General features: G+C 52.7%; 1 protein-coding gene across 2 annotated transcripts; it reads left to right on the top strand.

Annotated features, from left to right (window-relative positions):
- Positions 1-11,269: 11,269 nt before the first annotated feature.
- LCN8 (lipocalin 8) lies at positions 11,270-18,193 on the top strand. 2 transcript variants are annotated; one of them, XM_084798020.1, is made up of 8 exons: positions 11,270-11,397; positions 12,228-12,358; positions 12,800-12,870; positions 13,178-13,282; positions 13,372-13,461; positions 13,555-13,580; positions 17,729-17,865; positions 17,939-18,193. In XM_084798020.1, the coding sequence occupies exons 1-8, from the start codon at positions 11,305-11,307 to the stop codon at positions 18,063-18,065; spliced, it is 780 nt and encodes a 259-aa protein (XP_084654146.1). In that variant the 5' UTR covers positions 11,270-11,304; the 3' UTR covers positions 18,066-18,193. The 2 variants fall into 2 exon arrangements, with proteins under 2 accessions (XP_084654146.1, XP_084654147.1); XM_084798021.1 differs by lacking the exons at positions 17,729-17,865; positions 17,939-18,193 and adding an exon at positions 14,142-14,256.
- Positions 18,194-18,302: the final 109 nt, after the last annotated feature.

Here is an 18,302-nt window from a genome sequence, read left to right as displayed (position 1 = left end):
TCCCGGCCATGACGGACTGTACCTTTGAACTGTGAGCCACAGTCAGCCCTTCCTCCTTCCTTAAGTTGCTGTGGTCAGGTTGCAGTGCTGGGCAGCCTCCTGGGTGAAACAGCACACGAGGAAATTGTTTTACTTGCTTTCCAAACACTGAGATGTAACTTACAGACAACAGGATTTGCCTACCTGGGTACGCAGTGCAGAGGTGCGGAGTCATGGCACCGCCCCGTCAGGGTCACAGCTCCAGCACCCCAAGAGCTTCCTCACACATCTTTGCTCTCCAGCTCTGGCATCAGCAGGCCGTCCTGTCCCATCCTGTCCCATCTTACCCTGTCCTTTCCCATCCTGCCCTGTCCTGACCTGCCCTGTCCCGTCCTGTCCTGTCCCTGTCCCATCCTGTCCTGTCCCTGTGACTTGGCCTGTTCTAGGATGCGTATAAAAGGAGAAAGGCACCTACAGACTTCTCTAAGTGGCTCCTTTCCCTCAGACCAACCCATTTGAGATGTGGCCACGTTGCCACATTGCAGGGACCCCTACATTTATTTATTCCTGGGTAGCTTCCCCTGCAGGGATGAGCCAGTGTGGTCACCGTGGAGGGCAGTCAGCTGTTCTAGTTTTTAATGATTTGTTTTGACACAGTTTCTCTGTGTAGCCCTGGCTATCCTAGATTCACTTTGTAGACCAGGCTGTCCTTGAACTCACAGAGATCTTCCTGCCTCTGTAGTGATTCTTTTTTGTCTTTTTTGTTCTTCAGGATGCTTTCTCTGTGTGTAGCCTCGTCTGTCCTGGTCTTGCATTGTAGACCAGGGTTTCTCCTTGTATCCTTGACTGTACTGGACTCGCTGGCCTTGAACTCACAGCGATCCACTCAAGTGCTGGGATTTAAGGCGAGCACCACCACCACTCAGCTTTTTGTTTTTTCTTTCTCCAAGGTGTATTTATTATTGTGCATACAGTGCTCTGTCTGCATGTACACCTGCAGGCCAGAAGAGGGCACCAGATCTCACTATAGATAGTTATGAGTCACCATGTGGTTGCTGGGAATTGAACTCATGACCTCTGGAAGAGTAGACAATGCTCTTAACCGCTGAGCCATCTCGCCAACAGCCATGTAGTGATTCTTAATCAGCAGTTGTGTGCAGGTTTGTTGTTGTAAACTGGCTAGGAGTGCTGCTTTGGGGCCCTCACTTAGGGGTCCTCATGACATGAATAGGACTGTTGTGCTTCCTGCTGCACTGTGGGAAGGGTCCTGGTGGTCATCATCTTCACCAGCACTGGACATTGACAGTGTTTTAAACACTTTAACCAGGGTGCCAGAGAGATGGCTCAGCAGCTAAGAGCACTGGTTGCTCTCCCAGAGGGCCCAGGTTCATTTCCCAGAACCCATATGGCAGCTCACAACTGCCTGTAACTGCAGTTTCAGGGGATCCAACACCCATAACTGGACATACATGCAGGTGAAACACCAGTGCACATTAAAAGGGGGGAGGGGCTGGAGAGATGGCTCAGAAGTTAAGGACACTGACTGTTCTTCCAAAGGTCTTGAGTTCAACTCCCAGCAACCACATGGTGGCTTACAACCATCTATAATGACATCTGGTGCCCTCTTCTGGCCTGGAGGGGTACATGCAGACAAAATACTGTATACATTATAAATAAATAAATCTCTCTCTCTCTCTTTTTTTTAACCTCTTCTTTTTTTTTAATAAATAATTTTTTTTTAATTTAAAAAATGAGTCAGGCATGGTGACAGGCACGCCTGTAATCCCAGCACTCTGGGAGGCAGAGGCAGGCGGATTTCTGTGAGTTCGAGGCCAGCCTGGTCTACAAAGCGAGTCCAAGGCTACACAGAGAAACCCTGTCTCGAAAAACCAAAAACAAATAAATAACCATTCTGATTGTGTGTATATGGATCTCAAACCGCTGTCCGCTTTAATGTCTACGACGATTGACAGTGGGCATCTTGTCATGTGATCATTCCTCACATTCCTCATCTGGGTGTCTTATTAGGTGAAAGGTCTTTTCTAATCTTTGTCATGTGTCCATGTGTATGTATTGTGTATACGTTATATGTGTACACATGCTCATGTATGTACACATGCATTTGTGTGTGTGTGTGTGTGTGTGCATGCTGAGACCAGAGGTTCACTTTGGCTTTCCCCACCTTATTTTTTGAGATCGGGGCTCTCATTGAACCTAAAATTCATTATCTGCCTTGGCTTGGTGACCAAGGGGTCCCAGGGATCCACCTGAACTCTGCCGCTCTGGTGCTAGGATTATAGACCCTCGCTGCTGGTCCAGTTCTTTTCACGTGGCTCCTGGGGACCCAAAAATCAGGTCCTCATGCATGTGTGGCAGGGACTTTCCTGCCTGAGCATCTCCAGCCCTCAGATCTTTGACCTTTTTTGATGACTTGCTTTCCGCTTGTTTTTTTCAAGACAAGGTTTTCTCTGTGTAGCCTTGCCTGTCCTGGACTCATTTTGTACACCAGGCTGGCCTCAAAGTCACAGAGATCCTCCTGCCTCTGCCTCCCCGAGTACTGGGATTACAGGCGTGCGCCACCATGTCAGATTTCAGTCCCTCGTTACCCTTTCCTGAAGGCTTCCTCTGCCCTTTCCTGTGACACTGGTGAGCTGGCACCTCATGAAGTGTCTCAGAGGTCTCAAGCCCTTGGCCCTGTCCCTCCCTCTCTAAGAGAGACTGAGGGTCTGTCTCCTCCCAGTGCCTTGTCTCCTCTGGCTCTGGCCTCTCTAGTGGGCCCTGAATCCCGATTAGAGGGTTCTGCATGGTGTACTTGAAGGCCAGAGCTCATAGGTACTCTGTGGAGACAAAGGTCACTCTGAGAGGCCTTCATCAGCCCCGACGCCTCCCCGACTTCCGTTTCCACATGCACACTTCTGAAACTGGTGATAAGGTAACCATGGCTACCATGATCCACTCTGAGTGCTGCCCAGCCCCTCCTGCCCAGGTCGGCTTGTAGGAGGCCCAGATGGGGGTATCAGAAGGGAGGGTGCTCAGGCTGCGTCCCGGCTGTGCTGCCCACAAGCTGTGCCCCAGAACGAGGTCCAGAAACCAGCCCAGAGGTGATCCCAGCCTTGAGTTGGATATGAGAGAGAGGGATGACCAGACGGTACCCAACATCCTAGGGGTGTGTGGGGGCGAGCCCAAGCCTGCCTGCTTCCCAGCAGCACCCTGTATCTAGATAGGCTAAAGGATGGACAGAGGTGTGTGGGATCTAAGTGCTTACACGAGAGAGCTGTTGACATCTCTGTGACCAGTTATGTGGGGTTGTGGCTGGGGACATATGACTGATGACATTTCTGGGGACAAATCCTCAGCGGGTGAATCAAATAAGATCCTGCCTGCCTGGAGCCCTCCGGGAAGTGCGCCCCCACCCTGGGTGCCTTCTGCTTGGTTCCCAAACCCAAACCTAGGGTCGTGCTGGCCTATAAAGCCAATGCCACGGAGGCTGAGGGCCCTGGGTGTCTGGGCTGGAGAGCATGTGTAGAGATGGGGCCAGTCCTGTTGAGGTGGGTACTGGTGCTGTTCTGGGCATCTGAGGCTAGAGCTGAGGTCTACTGTAGCCTGAATTTGATGCCCAGAAGGGACGAAGCCTCCTGCTCTGGCCAGGTTGGGAGGGACCAAACTTCCGATGAATCTAGTCAGGAAATAGATTCTGTAGACCTGGACACAGGCCACCCCTGGGCCGCTCCACAGTGATAAACAGAGGGTTGAAGTGATTGGCGGAATGACGCTGGCAGAGACTCTCACACAAGGCCCTGCTTCTCTGGTCTTTGGTTTGTCCCTGGGGCTTCTGGGCAAGGAGGTCTGCATGTTCGCCCCTGGTCTGTAGAACCACCTTGCAGACCTCAGGCCTCTGGTATGTCATTGCCATGTCTTCCTGGACCACAAGGACTATGAGCTGATGCCCAACTGAGCTGTGACGCCTCTGTGGAGGATGACCTCAATCTCCACATGGAGTTCCCAAGGTGAGTAGCCTGCGGCCTGGCTGCCTGGGGAGGGGCCAAGTGCTCTAGTGGGAAGTGATGACTATGTCCCTCCAGCGTTCAGGGCTGGCTGTCACTAGGTTGATGCTGAGTCCCTGAGGGTAGGGTCCCTGGTAGGTCCTGCTGAGGATCAGGAAGCCTTCTGGGAGCATCTGATGGGCTTACAGCAGGGACCTCTGGGGGAAGGCCCTAATTCCACACCCACCACCTCCAGGGTTTCACTTACATGGTATGACAAGGGTGGATCCAACTCCTGTTCTTGTCTTAGCCACCTACGCCACCTCCTCTGCAGCCCTGAGCTACCTGGATGTGTGCATCTCTGACACTGACTGTGGCTCTTTTGCAGTGGTCCACATCTCAAAGGACCTGGAAGGCATATTTGGCACCATGGGGCAGCCCTACAGCGAGAGGCCTGGGCCTCCTCTATTCCTGACCCCCACCTCACTTCTCTGTGTCGTTCCCCCCTCCTTCATCCTAATGCTTTCCCAGAATCCCCCTCTTCTCTGGAGCTACCCAGTTTCTCCCCATCTTCCTTGCCCCCCCTTTTTTTTTGGTGTTTTGAGATAAGGTTTCTCTGTGTAGCCTTGGCTGTCCTGGACTCACTTTGCAGACCAGGTTGGCCTCGAACTCACAGAGACTCATCTGTCTCTGCCTCCCGAGTGCTGGGATTAAAGGCGTGCGCCACCACCGCCCGGCTCCTTGCCCCCTTTTCAGGTCATGCTTGGGATTGTCCCACACCTCACCTCTTAGGACTTGCTCTACCTCTTTCCTTGCCCCCATCTCATCAATCTGGGACAGCCTGGCTAAGACAGGGATGGTGGAGATGGGTGGCAGAGTACAGCAGGGAAACTCCCCTTGGATGTTGACCAGGAAGGGTTTGCTGAGAGGGGTCCCCAAGGACCAACAACACAGACACAGCACGTGCCCCTCTCTAGGGTGGAAGCCCCTTTATCCTTCCTAGGTAAGCCTTCCTGTCTGAACCCCAAGACTGAGGCTGATTCTACTTTCATTTTCCTCACCTCCCAAAATGGAGAGATGGGAAAGCTGCTGGGAAAGCCACAGGGGAAGATCCTTGAGTCCCCGGGCTGTGAAGGCCTTTCGAGACTTCTGCCCATCAATGGGACTCCTGGATGCCATGATGCCATGCTGCCCACATTGAAAGGGAAAATTTTTAATTAGCATTAAAGCAACCAGAACAGCAGAGCTCTCTAACTCATAAGTGCAGGTCGACAGGTATGCTAGCCCAAGGTCCCAGATGATAAGTCACAAAGAATGTGGAGATAGGAGACAAAGGCCTACTGAGTGTTCCAGGGACAGGCTGGCCATAAAAGATAGGGAGAATACACAAGGACAAATTCCTGAGAGAAACAGGTACCGGACATGATCAAGTGAGTAATGAGCCAAGACCCCTCATCTGATCTTATGGTGTCTGCTTAATCCCCCCCTTGAGGCCCGCACACAATGTTCCAGGTTTGAGTTTAACCAGATGTGTTGTTAGCTCAGATAAACATCTACCCTCGGGTTCCAAGAAAGACAGGAACCAAGGACTGTACCCATGTGATTAAGTCTGAGCTTACCCCAGATCTGCCTATGCAATTTGCTGATGTTCAAATGTTTGAAACAACCAATCGTGTGTGGCCGCGCCAAAACTTCCCACTCCCCCCGACCCTTGCCCATATAAACCCCTAACCCCTCTGTCTCCTGCGTGAGATACGTGTCGACCCGGAGCTCCGCCAATAAACTGCCTCATGTGTTTACAGCAAGACGGTCGTTTGTGTGTCTTTGGGTGTGCGCCATCCCGAGGCTTGAGTGAGGGTCTCCCTTCGGGGGTCTTTCAACATCAGGTGCCTCGGGTGAGCTGGTCCGTCAGGCCACATGCCTGGTCTACTCTGCCCACGCCCCCTTCCATCCTCACATCGTCCTAGAGATGATCATCGTAGCCACCTGGGTGAGATTGTGGGGTTGAGAGGACCCAAGCACCCAGGGGTGCGGCTGAAGGAGAGGAAGGAAACCATAGTGGTCCTCTCTCCCAGACACATGTACTCCCCCAGGCAAGGAGGTACCCAGGCGTTCCGAGTGCCCAGCTGGATGCAGGATGAGCCTAGGAGAGGGCGAGACCCTGGTGCCTTTATCTCATCCCTGAGACCTGCTGTCCCTCCTACCTGCTTACAGCTTTAGCTTAGACGTGTCTTGTAGAAGAAGCCACCCTGGTTTCTTGGGGCCACCACAGTAAGCCAGGGTTAAGAGACAGAAAGAATTCTCTCCTAGTCCAGGAGGCTGAAATTAGGAACTCAGGTGTTGGGGGGCTGGGAGAGGGCTCTTCCCAGGGTCCCCCAGCTTCTGCCGTGTCTTCTATCCTGGGCAGCCTTAGTCTTGGCTGTATCACTCTAGTATCTGTGTCTCTTTCCCCTGCCGGTCTGTGTCTGAATTCGTCTGTCCATAAGGATGCTCGCCCATGGATGAGGGCCACCCTAACCTCAGGATGAGCTCATCTGGGATCCCTAACCAAGGTTCTGTCTGCAGAAACCTAGTCTTCCACTCAATGTCTCATTCAGAGGTTTGGATGGGGGATACTGCTTATGCAATCCAGTGTACCCCGTGTCTTCCTAGCCTTTGGGCTTCCTCCCCAGAGCTTGAACCTTATTCTTTAGTTGTACCATCCTGTTCCCAAGAACCCCCTGAGGGCACTGCTGCCAACTTCTCATTTACTGTCCTGCTGCAGGCTTTGGCTAGAAGTCCTTGGGATCTTGATGCAGGCGGGTTCTTTCTGGGGGAGACCTAACCCAACCAAACCACGGCAGAAAGCTGCCCAGCTTCTACCCAAGCTAACACTTTTGCACTCATAAAACTACAGGTAGTAGATGACTTGTGAACGTTTGAGAGTCATCTGCGATGACACCTGTGTGTGGGAAGAAGTATAAGCTTTGTCACAGGTGAAAACAGTCTTGGTGGCCTTTGCCTTTGGACACACCATGGATACTCCCTGAGATTAAGCTTGAGATAGACTGGGTGGGGCCATCCTGGGCCTGGAATTCAGGAAGCGGACCTGGGGACTCCACCTGGACTATAGTGGTTCTAATCAACCCTCAATGGGAGAGGGAGACCACCCCTGGCACATGGCAGACAGGCAAGCGGAGGGGACAGAGAGAAGAGTAGCAGGGTCAGACCCGGCTTGAGCGCAGGGGGATCTGATCGGGAAGAGGATCAGCCAACAGGCTGGACCAGCGCGCAGGCCAGAGACACCTAGGGACCCGTGTTGTGGAACGGACACCGGAAGGTTCCCTCTTTTTTCCCTTTTGTGTAAGTTAGTTGGGTTGTATAATACAGTTCAATTGTTAAGAAACAGAGCCTACACCTGTGGCGTAGCCTGGTGTGGTGGGGAGAGATATTTGTCTTGATTCTTCAACTCTGTGGCCTTCTCCTGTTTTCCTAGCCTCCTAATTCTCTGTGTCTTGGTACTTTGCCAGTCATCATAGGCCTCTTTGTCCTGCCTGCTTACCCCAGGGCCTGGGGGCGGGCATGTGTGGTTTGGACTTTGCATGGATCTAAACAGCCCCACTGAGCTTACTTAAGCCTCCATCATCAGGTCGTTTTAAAAATACAAGAGGGAACTGAGTATGGTGGCGCACACCTTTAATCCCAGCACTCAGGAGGCAGAGACAGGCGGATCTCTGTGAGTTCGAGGCCAGCCTGGTCTACAAAGTGAGTCCAGGACAGCCAAGGCTACACAGAGAAATCCTGTCTCGAGAAAACAAAAACAACAAAGAATAGAATCGATACTAAATCGCTCTGTCATTTTCCTGTCACCACGGTCCCTCTGCCTAGGGCCTGGCAGAGCCTAAGGGTTTCTTGTTTGTGTAAGCAGTGTGGTGGGTCTGTATGGTCTCTGGGCAGGTGCCTTGGAGCGGCGTCTCTAGTCTGGTGCCAGGGTGGTGGCAGAGTAGAGAGGACATTCGCCAAGGGAGCTATGATGGAGTGAGTGTGCCACTTTTGTGTAGGAAGAACTTGGGGCATCCAACCTCATGAGTGTCAATCTCCCTGTGACCTTGGGAGCGGAGAGAGGCTCTCTTGGGCTCTGCCTCCTTCCCCACTATGGCACTATTCTTATTCTTCTCCTTCTACGCAGTGAGCAGGTTCTGCACTCAAATGGCTCCTTGACTCCTTGGAGATGCCCTTGGGCAGGGCACAGCGGACCCTGTCTGGATCCCAGCCCTCTGGGGGAGCCTGAAGCAGATTCTGGCCACTTAGGCTTCTCCTGAGTGAGGGGCCAGAGGTTTCATTTCAGTTTGGTGAAGGGAAGTCACTGCAGCCGCAGGGAAAAGTGAGCCTAGCATATGTGGCGTCCGCGTGTGCGGTCGCGGTGTCTGTGTGCAACTGAGGTGCCATGTGAAGGTGGGTTCTAGCCTCCAGGCTCCTTTGGGTCTCACCGGTTGGATGTAGGAGCTGGAACTGAAACAGCAAGGGGGCATTAGAGGCGAGCTTGTCTGGGTTTTGTTTCTCTTTCTTTTCTTTCTTTCTTTAAATTTTTAATTAATTAATTAATTAATTTTTAGGTCTTTTTGAGACAGGGTTTCTCTGTGTAACAGTCCTGGCTATCTTGGACTCTCTTTTGTAGATTATGCTGGCCTCGAACTCATAGAGGTCCGCCTGCCTCTGCCTCCCGAGTGCTGGTATTAAAGGTGTGCGCCACCACACCTGGCCCATCATTGCTATGATCTGGACCTCTGGAGCCTGAGGAATGGGTCGGGGCCGTGGCCAGTGTGCTCTTCGGCTGGCTGGCTGCCTTGCTTGGCTGGCTGTCACGTGCTTTCCGTGACAGACCTCCTGGACACGTGTAGCTAGCTCTCTGTGTTCTTGTTTTTCAGATTGACACACTGAGGCACAGAGGGTGGGTGGTTACTCAAGGTCACATGACAGGCAAATCCAGGGGTGGCTTGGTGTAGGCTCAGTACTGCTCTTCAATGAGATGTGGGGTACAGGGGTCTTCATGTCACAGAACCCCCATTCTTCTCATGGGTCTAGCTCTCATACTTCAAAGGGGCAGGCGTGGGGATCAAGGAAGGTGCTGTGGTTCTGGGCCACTGCTTATCAGTGTCTGTGGTCCTCACACAACAAGAAGCAGAAGCAGTCATCCCTTACAGCCGCTGCCCTCATCCTGTGCTGGTCACCCAGAGAACCAGATGCCACCCACTCCACTTCCCTTTCTCTCCCTCCTGCTGGCCAAAGCCATCTCTGTGTCTTTCCAACGCGTGCCCCCACCTGCCTGGGGGCCCTGGCTTCTCAGCCTGTTGCTGGGACCAGCGGGTCCTCAGCATCCCTCCTGATGGCCTAGGGTCTTTGGATGGTTCCTTGTGGCACCCAGCGTGCTTCCTCTCCTACCTCAGCCCTTACCCAGTCCTCACAGACCACCCTAGTGTCTTCTGTAGCCTGCTTCCCTCCTGGGGGGCGAGGGGGGTCTTCTGTGGCTGTTACCTCCCTGCAAGCTTTCCAGGTCTTGAGCAGCTCCAGACGGGTCCTAAAGAGGAGACCATTCCTGCAGGATGAGGACCACTGTACAAGCTGGGAGCTAGAGAGCTGCATCCCAAGGTGACCACGTCCTTTTGAGAGTGTCAGTCAGGGGAGGACTTTGCATGCAGGGTGCTTTGTGGTCCCAGCTGGTCCTATCTCTTTCCCTTTTGTTTGGAGGAAAGAGACAATTGTTAGGAAAATTTAATTAGTATAATTATTTTTAGCGTTCCTCCTAGAGAGTGAGAGGTTTTTAGTATCGATCGCAAATAAAGTTGATTTTAAAAATAAAAGTTGCCTGACTTAAGAACACTCCTTGTGGCCTGAGGGATGTTTGTCTCATATATTTAAAACCCATGTCGCTGGGGCTGGGGAGACGCTCAGGTGATTCAGAGCTCTCCTCAGACCCCACACAAAAGCCAGGCAGGCTGCTGCGCTTTCGAAATCGCCTGCTGTGGTGGTGAGGCCTCTGGGGTTACTGGCTAGGCAGTCCAGACTACTCAGCAAGCTCCAGGTTAGTAAGAGACTCTGTCACAAAAAGTAAGTAACCAACCAACCAGCCGACCAACCAGTGAACTAACTAACTAACTAACTAACTAACTAACTAAGCAAACCAAAACATAACGTGAATTGTACCTGAAGAACAGCACATCCATGTGATTATATGAGCACTTTCCCCCACAAGAACAAAGACAGACACCCCCCACACTCATTCCCACACACATACCACATATAGAATACGTACCACAATACACAAATACCACATACAAACATATATACCACACACATATACCACATATAAACATACAAACCTTACACACAAATACAATATACAAACCTTACACACAAATACAACATACAAATGTACATGCCACATATGTACACAAATACCACATACTAACCACACACACAAATCCACATGTAAACATACATATATGACACACGCAAATACCATATACAAACATACATGCATACTACACATAGACACACACATACCATATACAAACTTACATGCCAAGCCCCCAAAATGCCATATGCCACCACTCCCACAAATACCACATGTATCCCATACATACCACATACAAGACACACATACACAAATACAACATACAAACACATGTCACATACACACACAAATACCACAGATAAAGATACATAGGACATACACAAATACCATATATAAACATAGGTACATACCACACACACAAATACCACATATAAACATACCACACATACACGAAGACCACATACAAACATACATACATATCACACACAAATACTACATACAAACATACATACATAATACGCACATGCTCATGCTCAAGGGTGTCACTCTCCAGGACTTCTTGGACGAGGGGTCATAGAGCGGAGTGTGGTCTTGAGAGTGTGGAATGTTGCAGGAAGTGAGCTTCCCCGGGAGGTGACCCAGGCCTCCATGCCCACTTCAATATCTTGTGATTGTTTTAAAACGTATTATTACAAATGGAGAAACTGAGATGAGAAGGCTTGCCCAGGTTGCCACACAGAGCGTGGGGCTGGTGTTGGTTGGTGCCGTCACACTGCATGGTCCATTACTGTCCACACACTGGGCGGGGGGTGGGAGAGACCCCTGTCTTAGCTTGCTCCATTCCTCTCTGCATGTGGGCTGATAGCATTTGGGCAGACGTCGGGTCTCTGAGCAGCTGGCGGCCAGCTGTGCCCAAAGGCAGTCTCTGGGTGGTTGCGCAACGCTCACAAGCTCTCCACATATAAGCCTGCGCTCCCTGTAAGCAGAAGCTGCAAGCCAGGCCCTGAGATGGAAGCCAGGCTGCTCAGCATCACCTGCGGTCTCTTCCTGGCGCTCCTGCTGCAGGCAGAGTCTACAGCGGTGGAGCTGGTCCCAGAGAAGGTGCCTCTTTCTTCTTGGCTTGGAGGCGCTAGTGGGGCTTAAAGGGGAGTCGGACTGGGTGGGAACACAGCACATAGCCATTGTCAGTCTGTCCCCTTCTGTCCAACTCCCAGTTGGTTGCAGCATAGCAGGCAGGCAGCGTAAGGCCCTGTTAAGGCTCTGAGCTCTGTGGCCCTCCCTATTCCCTGAGTTCTCTCATGTGCCACCTGTGTCGAGGCAGTACCTGGTGCCCTCAGGCCTGTCACCTCTGGGTCCTTGGCGATTTACAGATTTGGGGTCCCTTCCTGCTTCCTGGTTCATAAGGTTCCTATGACCCTATCTCTGGGCACCGTGGAGCCAGAAGAGTATTTCTCCCTCTCTTGCCCCACATCCTTCCTGAGACTGCCAGACTCACACTTTAAACTCAAAGGAGTCAGGCTTTGGGGGGGGGGGGCGGGACACAGATTCTACAAGTCTCAGCTGATGTCCTGTGCTCTGGGAACACTGGCACTATAGGAAAGCATGACCCTAGGGAGGTTGAGGTTGGTAGAACCATGCGTCGTTCAGCGTGCGGGCTGGAGGCCTGGGTGCTTGCTCCCCACACGCGTGTTGGAAAGGTCTCCTGGCACACCAGAAGTAAGCCTTGTGTCAGCATCTTCTGGAAGGGATATTTCTGGCTAGTGTCCTGAAAGTTCCCCTGGGAAGGAAAACTCGGCCAAGGACAGGTGGCTTTTCAGTCTCGTGACTATCGATTGCCTCTCAGAGCCCACCCACTCCTGCCCTCTCTAGCCAGACGCTGGAAACCCAGTTGGGCTTGGCTGCACGGGGCTAGCTCTAGTTCTGTTCTCTAGATCGCAGGATTCTGGAAGGAAGTGGCTGTGGCTTCTGACCAAAACCTGATGCTGAAGGCTCAAAAGAGGGTAGAAGGTTTGTTCCTTACAGTCAGTGGGAGGAGCCTCACTGTAAAGGCTGTGTACAACAGGTGAGAGGCCTGCGACACATGGGGATGTGGCCTGCTGGGAAGGGACAGCCATATACGTGGTTGGAACGCAGACGAGGCTATACTTCTTAGAGTGGTGGGACCATCGCTTTGTGGACTAGCCTTCTCCACGCCCACCTGCGTGGGCCCTTCAACCCCAGAGGAAGCTGGATCTCAGGCTCTGAGGTCTACCTCTCTGCCAAAATAGAAATAAGGGCTTTAGAAAAAAAAAGCCCCGTTGCTTTATAAGAAAATGTAGGTGGTAGAAGCTGGCTAGCTCTCTGAAAGTGAGAGGCTGAGGCAGCCTGCCCCATGCATGGCCCCTTCCCTATGGCCCCCTGGGCTCACTCTAGCACATTCCCCAGCTTGCCTGCATCCTTTCTGAAGTCAGGCAGGTGGAATACAGGCTGGCTGGTTCCTAACACACACCGTGTTGTTTTTCAGCTCAGGAAGCTGTGTGACAGAGACATCAGCGGGGTCACAAAGAGACACTGTAAGGGAATTCAGTTTTCCTGGTAAGTGCTATTGCCTTGTTGCTGAAGTTGCAGGTGCCTGAGCCTGGACAGCTCCCTCTGCCTTGAGGCTCTCTGCGCCCGCCCGTCCATCCTTGGTGTGATTCTTAGGCCCTGGTCTCAGGCCCCTCATCTCTACTGGTGTGTACTGAGCTGACCTTCAGAGGTAGTCTTCCCAGATGCCACAGGCAGGTCCCAGCACTAGACAGAAGCAGAAGGCAGTTAGAGCCTGCAGATCCTGCCTTCAAGGTCGGCCCCCTGGAGTGTTCAGGTCTGAGCAAGGCTCCCTAACCCTCCCTGGCTCCTGAAGGCCACAGGGAGATCTGCGTGCTGGACACGGACTATGAGCATTACGCCATCCTGAAGTTGTCCCTGCTCTGGCAGGGCAGGACCTTCCAGGTCCTCAAGTATTTCAGTAAGTTCAGTCTGGAGTGGGGGGTGGGGGTGGCTCTGCTCTGAGGCTGCCCCCTTGGGTGGCCAGCCTAACTCTGCTGTGGCCCACAGCTCGGAGCCTTGAGAATGAGGATGAGCCGGGCTTCTGGAGGTTCCGGGACATGACAGCAGAGCAAGGCCTCTACATGCCGGCCCGGCATGGTGAGCGCAGCCCCTGGGGGAGGATGCTGGACCAGACCCCGGGGATGGGGTCTGCAGCCCTCCTGACTGTGCCAACGCTGTCCCATCCTGCAGGGAGGTGTGCTGAGCTCTTGAAGGAGGTGAGCCCGCTACCCTTGGCCTACATCGCAGCCTGGCTCTCATGAAACTCTGCTGCTGCTGCTAGATCCTAGTCCTGGAAAGGCGGGGTCACCCATCCCTCCTCCAGTCAGGACAGCCAACAGCCCTGATTGGCAGCTTCAGATGTAGCTGTTTGTAGTTTGGAAAGAGCAGTCTGCCATGTGACCCTAAGCTGTCAGGCCGGACCCTTGGGTGTAGGACAGAACTAGGTTGGGGAAGAGAGGTCCCTTGTTTGTCCTGTTCTGTCCTGCAAAGCTGGGCAGAGTTCCGGGCTAGCTCTCCCCTTCCGTGCCCTGCCAGTGGGGTGTGTGTCTAATACCATGCTAACCCACGGCCTACACAACCTCACTGTCACAGCCCAGGCCCCAGAGGTTGACCTTATGACCCAGTTTACAGATAGAGTCTCCAAGGCTCAGGGAAGCAGGGCTTTGCTAAAGCCAGGCATCTGGGGCACCAGGAACCTAGCTTGTGACATTTGACCAGTGCCTCAGGGTCCCTGTAAGCCACATGGGTGGCCCTGAGCTCTGCTGTTCTGCTTACAGGGACTGGTCTGAGTAGCTTCTGTCCAGGCCTGCATCTGCAGCCCCACCTACCTGGCCTCTCCTGCTCCTGCCCTTGGATCTCCTGCACTTGCTCCAAATAAAGCCCACTGCCAAACACCGCCCGCCGCCCAGCATCTTTCCTGGGGACAGGGAGAGGGGTGGCAGGACCGCTCCTCTGCATTTGAGTGCTTGTGAACGTGCCTCCCACACAGGGCAGCCTGTCCTGGACTCTCACTGGACAGGGTCCTGCTTCGCCCTGCCCTGCTCTGAGCTGCCCTGCCCTGCGCTGCCCTGCCCTGCCCTGCCCTGCCCTGCCCAACTCATGCTGCCCTGGCAGTGGACCCCATGGTCCCCTTGACATTCTGTAACCGTGTCCATCCTGCTCATGAGCGCCCTAGGAGGCTACACACAAAAATGAGAGCAGATCTCGAGCTCTGTGGTCATCTGGGTAGTGGAGAAGCAGAGAGGGGCTTTTAAAAAAAAAAAAGCCTGCCTCTGCTGGGCACGCCTTTAATCCCAGCACTCTGGGAGGCAAAGGCAGGTGGATCACTGTGAGTTTGAGGCCAGCCTGGTCTACAAAGTGAGCCCAGGACAGTCAAGACTACACAGAGAAACCCTGTTTTGGGGGCAGGGGGAAGGGGGGAGGGGTAGGGGATGGGGGATGGGACAAGGGGCAGGGGGCAGGGGGTAGGGGACCGGGTGGGTGGGAAAGGGGGCAGGAGGGAGGGGCAGGGGATGGGGGGAAGGGGGCAGGAGGGAGGGGGGAGGCTTCCTCAAGATCAAGACCATGCTGGAGACACAGCCTCTAGTAAAGGTATGCAGAAATGCAGGGCTCCTAATCCACCTTCTTGGCTCCCTATCTCTGTACCTCTCTCTTTTGACACATCCCTCTGCGGTACCTCGTCTCCACTGGACACATGCGGGCAGCTGATAACCAAAAGACAAAATAGAATCGGTACCAGGGCCCCTTGCCTGAGGCCAGGATGGTGCTACACTCTGGAGACGGCAGCGGTACAGCAGTGGCCACTGAATGTATCTTGTCGGAGGATGGGTGTGGCGACATGCAGTTAGCAGGATCCTGAGGGGCTCCTTTATTTGTGGCGCACGCCTTTAATCTCAGCACTAGGGAAGCAGAGGCAGGTGGATCGATAGGAGTTCGAGGCCAGCCTGGTCTACAAAGTGGGTCCAGGACAGCCAAGGCTACACATCTTGAAAAAAGACGAGACAAAACAAACAAACAAAAGACAGAAAAAAAAACCCACTTTCCATTTCTCCTGAACATTTCGTTTGAGCAGAGATTTTCTAAGAATCCAGCTCCTTACCGGTGAGCGTGCAGCCCCACCCAAACTCCTGCCGCTGGGGGTGCCCTGAGCTTACTTCATTGGCCTTCGGTGATGACTTACAAATCACAAATTCTGGCACGAGATTTTTACGTCATCACGACAGCTCATCTCTGAGCAGACCCAACACTCTTTTGAGGTTGGAGGAGTCAAGGAGGATTGGAAGCCTGGCTGAGATGAGAAGGGGCTCAGGCAGAGCAGCAGGGGTTGCCTGACTTTATCTGGGCTCTTTCAGAGTGGCTGGGGACTGATTTTCAAGAGATATGCTGGGGTGAGGGGTGTGTGTGCTGGAGAGATGGCTCAGAGGCTAAGAACGCAGCCTGTTCTCCCAAAGGTCCTGAGTTCAATTCCCAGCAACCACATGGTGGCTCACGACCATCTATAGTGAGATCTGGTGCCCTCTTGTGGTGTGCAGGTGTACATGCAGGCAAAACACTTTCTACTTAATAAATAAATAAATCTTAAAGAAAAAGAAAACTTAGAGAGAGAGAGAGAGAGAGATATGCTGGGAAACTGGCTTGTGTTTTTTTGTCAGAAGAAAAGACGGTGTACTGGGCCACCAGAAAATCCAACTGGCCAGTGCCTGGGTCCTACCCCTGCATCATTTTTATATTTCTTTTTCTTTCTTTCTTTCTTTCTTTCTTTCTTTCTTTCTTTCTTTCTTTTTCTTTTTGTTTGTTTGTTTGTTTAGTTTTGGTTTTCTTTGTTTGTTTTTTGAGACAGGGTTTCTCTGTGTAGCCTTGGCTGTCCTGGATTCACTTTGTAGACCAGGCTGGCCTTGAACTCACAGTGATCCACCTGCCTCTGTGTCCCCAGTACTGGGATTAAAGGCGTGTGCCACCATGCCCACTCATTTTTATATTTCTTTTTTTTAAATATTTATTTATTTATGTATTTATTTATTTATTATGTATACAGTGCTCTGCCTACATGTACACCTGTAGGCCAGAAAAGGGCATCAGATCACATTACTGATGATTGTGAGCCACACCATGTGGTTGCTGGGCAGTGAACTCAGGACCTCTGGAAGAGCAGTCGGTGCTCTTAACAGCTGAGCCATCTCTCCAGCCCCCATTTTTATATTTATTAACTGTTTTCCCTGCCTTCTCCCCATCCCCCTTTTCTCACTCCTTATCATTTGAACACTGGTTGTAGTTGGCAATATTCCTCTACCATTGTCTGTGCCCTGCAGGGTCAGGGTCTGGGATATCCCTAGGTGGTGATGTTGCAAGTGGCTGTCTCTTTGCTGCTGTGGAGCCTCCACAGGTGGCCCGGCCCTCTGTACCCAGTGCATCACCTGGAGGCTGGAGATCGTAGTCTCTGTCCATAAAGACAAATTTACGTGTAAAGATAATGCCAGGGTAGCAGTGCTGACTTCAGCCCAGGCATGTTGGCTGCTCGACTGCCGTGACTTCTTCAAAGCACTCAGTAAAACAGTTATAGCGCTGGAGGGGTCACAGTGTTCTAGCCCACTCCTTAACATTCTCAGCCCATTGAGCATAAAGCCGCACAGATTCAGGCATGCCTGGCTCCAGTGTCCGCAGTCCTGCCCCCGCCATCTCCGGGCGGTCTTCAGCTGCTCTGTACCCATGACCAGAGCCTGCCAAGGGGCCTTGGTGGAGCCTGCCCTGCCACCCACACACATCTGGAAAGACTCAGCTCAGTCATTGAGTGGGCAGAGGCATACATGAGTGGACACCCAGAGGCAAGATCTGTGTCTCCACAAGATGGTTTCCTGAGGCCCTGCCATCCAGTAGGTGGGTGAGCCACCTGGCTGGTTTATGGTGTGCTTCCAAGCCAGTTAACCAGAACCTTCCATGCCTAGTCCAGGCACCCACGGGAAAGGATATAAAGCTCAGTGGGGTCTGACCCAAAGGCTGTGGCTTCCTGTGGTTGGAGAACTGAACCCTAGTGCCCAACTGCTAGGCCTATGGAGAGCACCATGTTTTTCACCCTGCTGGGTCTGTGTGTGGGGCTGGCAGCCGGCACCCAGGAGGCAGGGCTGAAGAACTTTGACGTAAACAAGGTAGACACGGCCACAGTGAGCCAAGCTCAGTGCTTTCCCGTGGGGGTTGGGCCCTGCCCAGACTCGGCCTTCAAGACTCTACCGTGAGGGGCACCCTTTACTCCTGAACTCTCCAGGCGGTTACACCCCCTTGGAAGGGAGGGACACAGAATGGCTCTCGGGGGTCCCAGATCCGGAATGATGGCACACCTGGCCATTCCTTCTCCGTCCCCATCTTCCAGTTTTTAGGCTTCTGGTATGAAATTGCCTTTGCCTCCAAGACGACTGCCTATGACTCGGCACCCAGGGAGGTGAAGATGGGAGCCATGGTGGCCAACATGGAAGAGACCCTTCTGGCTCTGACCACCACCTACTACAAGTGAGTTAAGGCCTTGCCTATAGCCGTAGAGGAAAGCTGGGGTAGCCTGTACAGTGCTCTCTGTTTTCTCTAGAGATACGTCTGCCCATGCCTGTGCCTCAGCCCCAGCTGTAGAGGAGGGGATGAGGAGGCAACTATTTCAGATGAGACCGGACATCTTTGGCATCCTGGGTGTCCCATTGTCTACCAAGACAGTTTAGGGCGTGACTTACAACTCTATGATCCTGTCAGGAGTCTGACCTCCAGACCGCCACCCTGGACTCCGAGCAAAGCGAGTAACTGACAAAGCAGTTTTAAGGTCCAATTTCCTAGCTCTAGGGTCGTGGGACGTGCCAACTTCTGACTGACAGACTGACAGGCCTGAGGAGAAGTGAGGCAAGGCTGGCCTGCGTCATCTCTCCATCTTGGCACTCAATCAGGCAGCATCAAGGTTCACG

Source organism: Acomys minous (genome assembly GCF_964271855.1).
Source record: "Acomys minous genome assembly, chromosome: 10".
Lineage (NCBI taxonomy): Eukaryota > Metazoa > Chordata > Mammalia > Rodentia > Muridae > Acomys > Acomys minous.
This window is presented reverse-complemented; position numbering and strand designations above follow the sequence as displayed.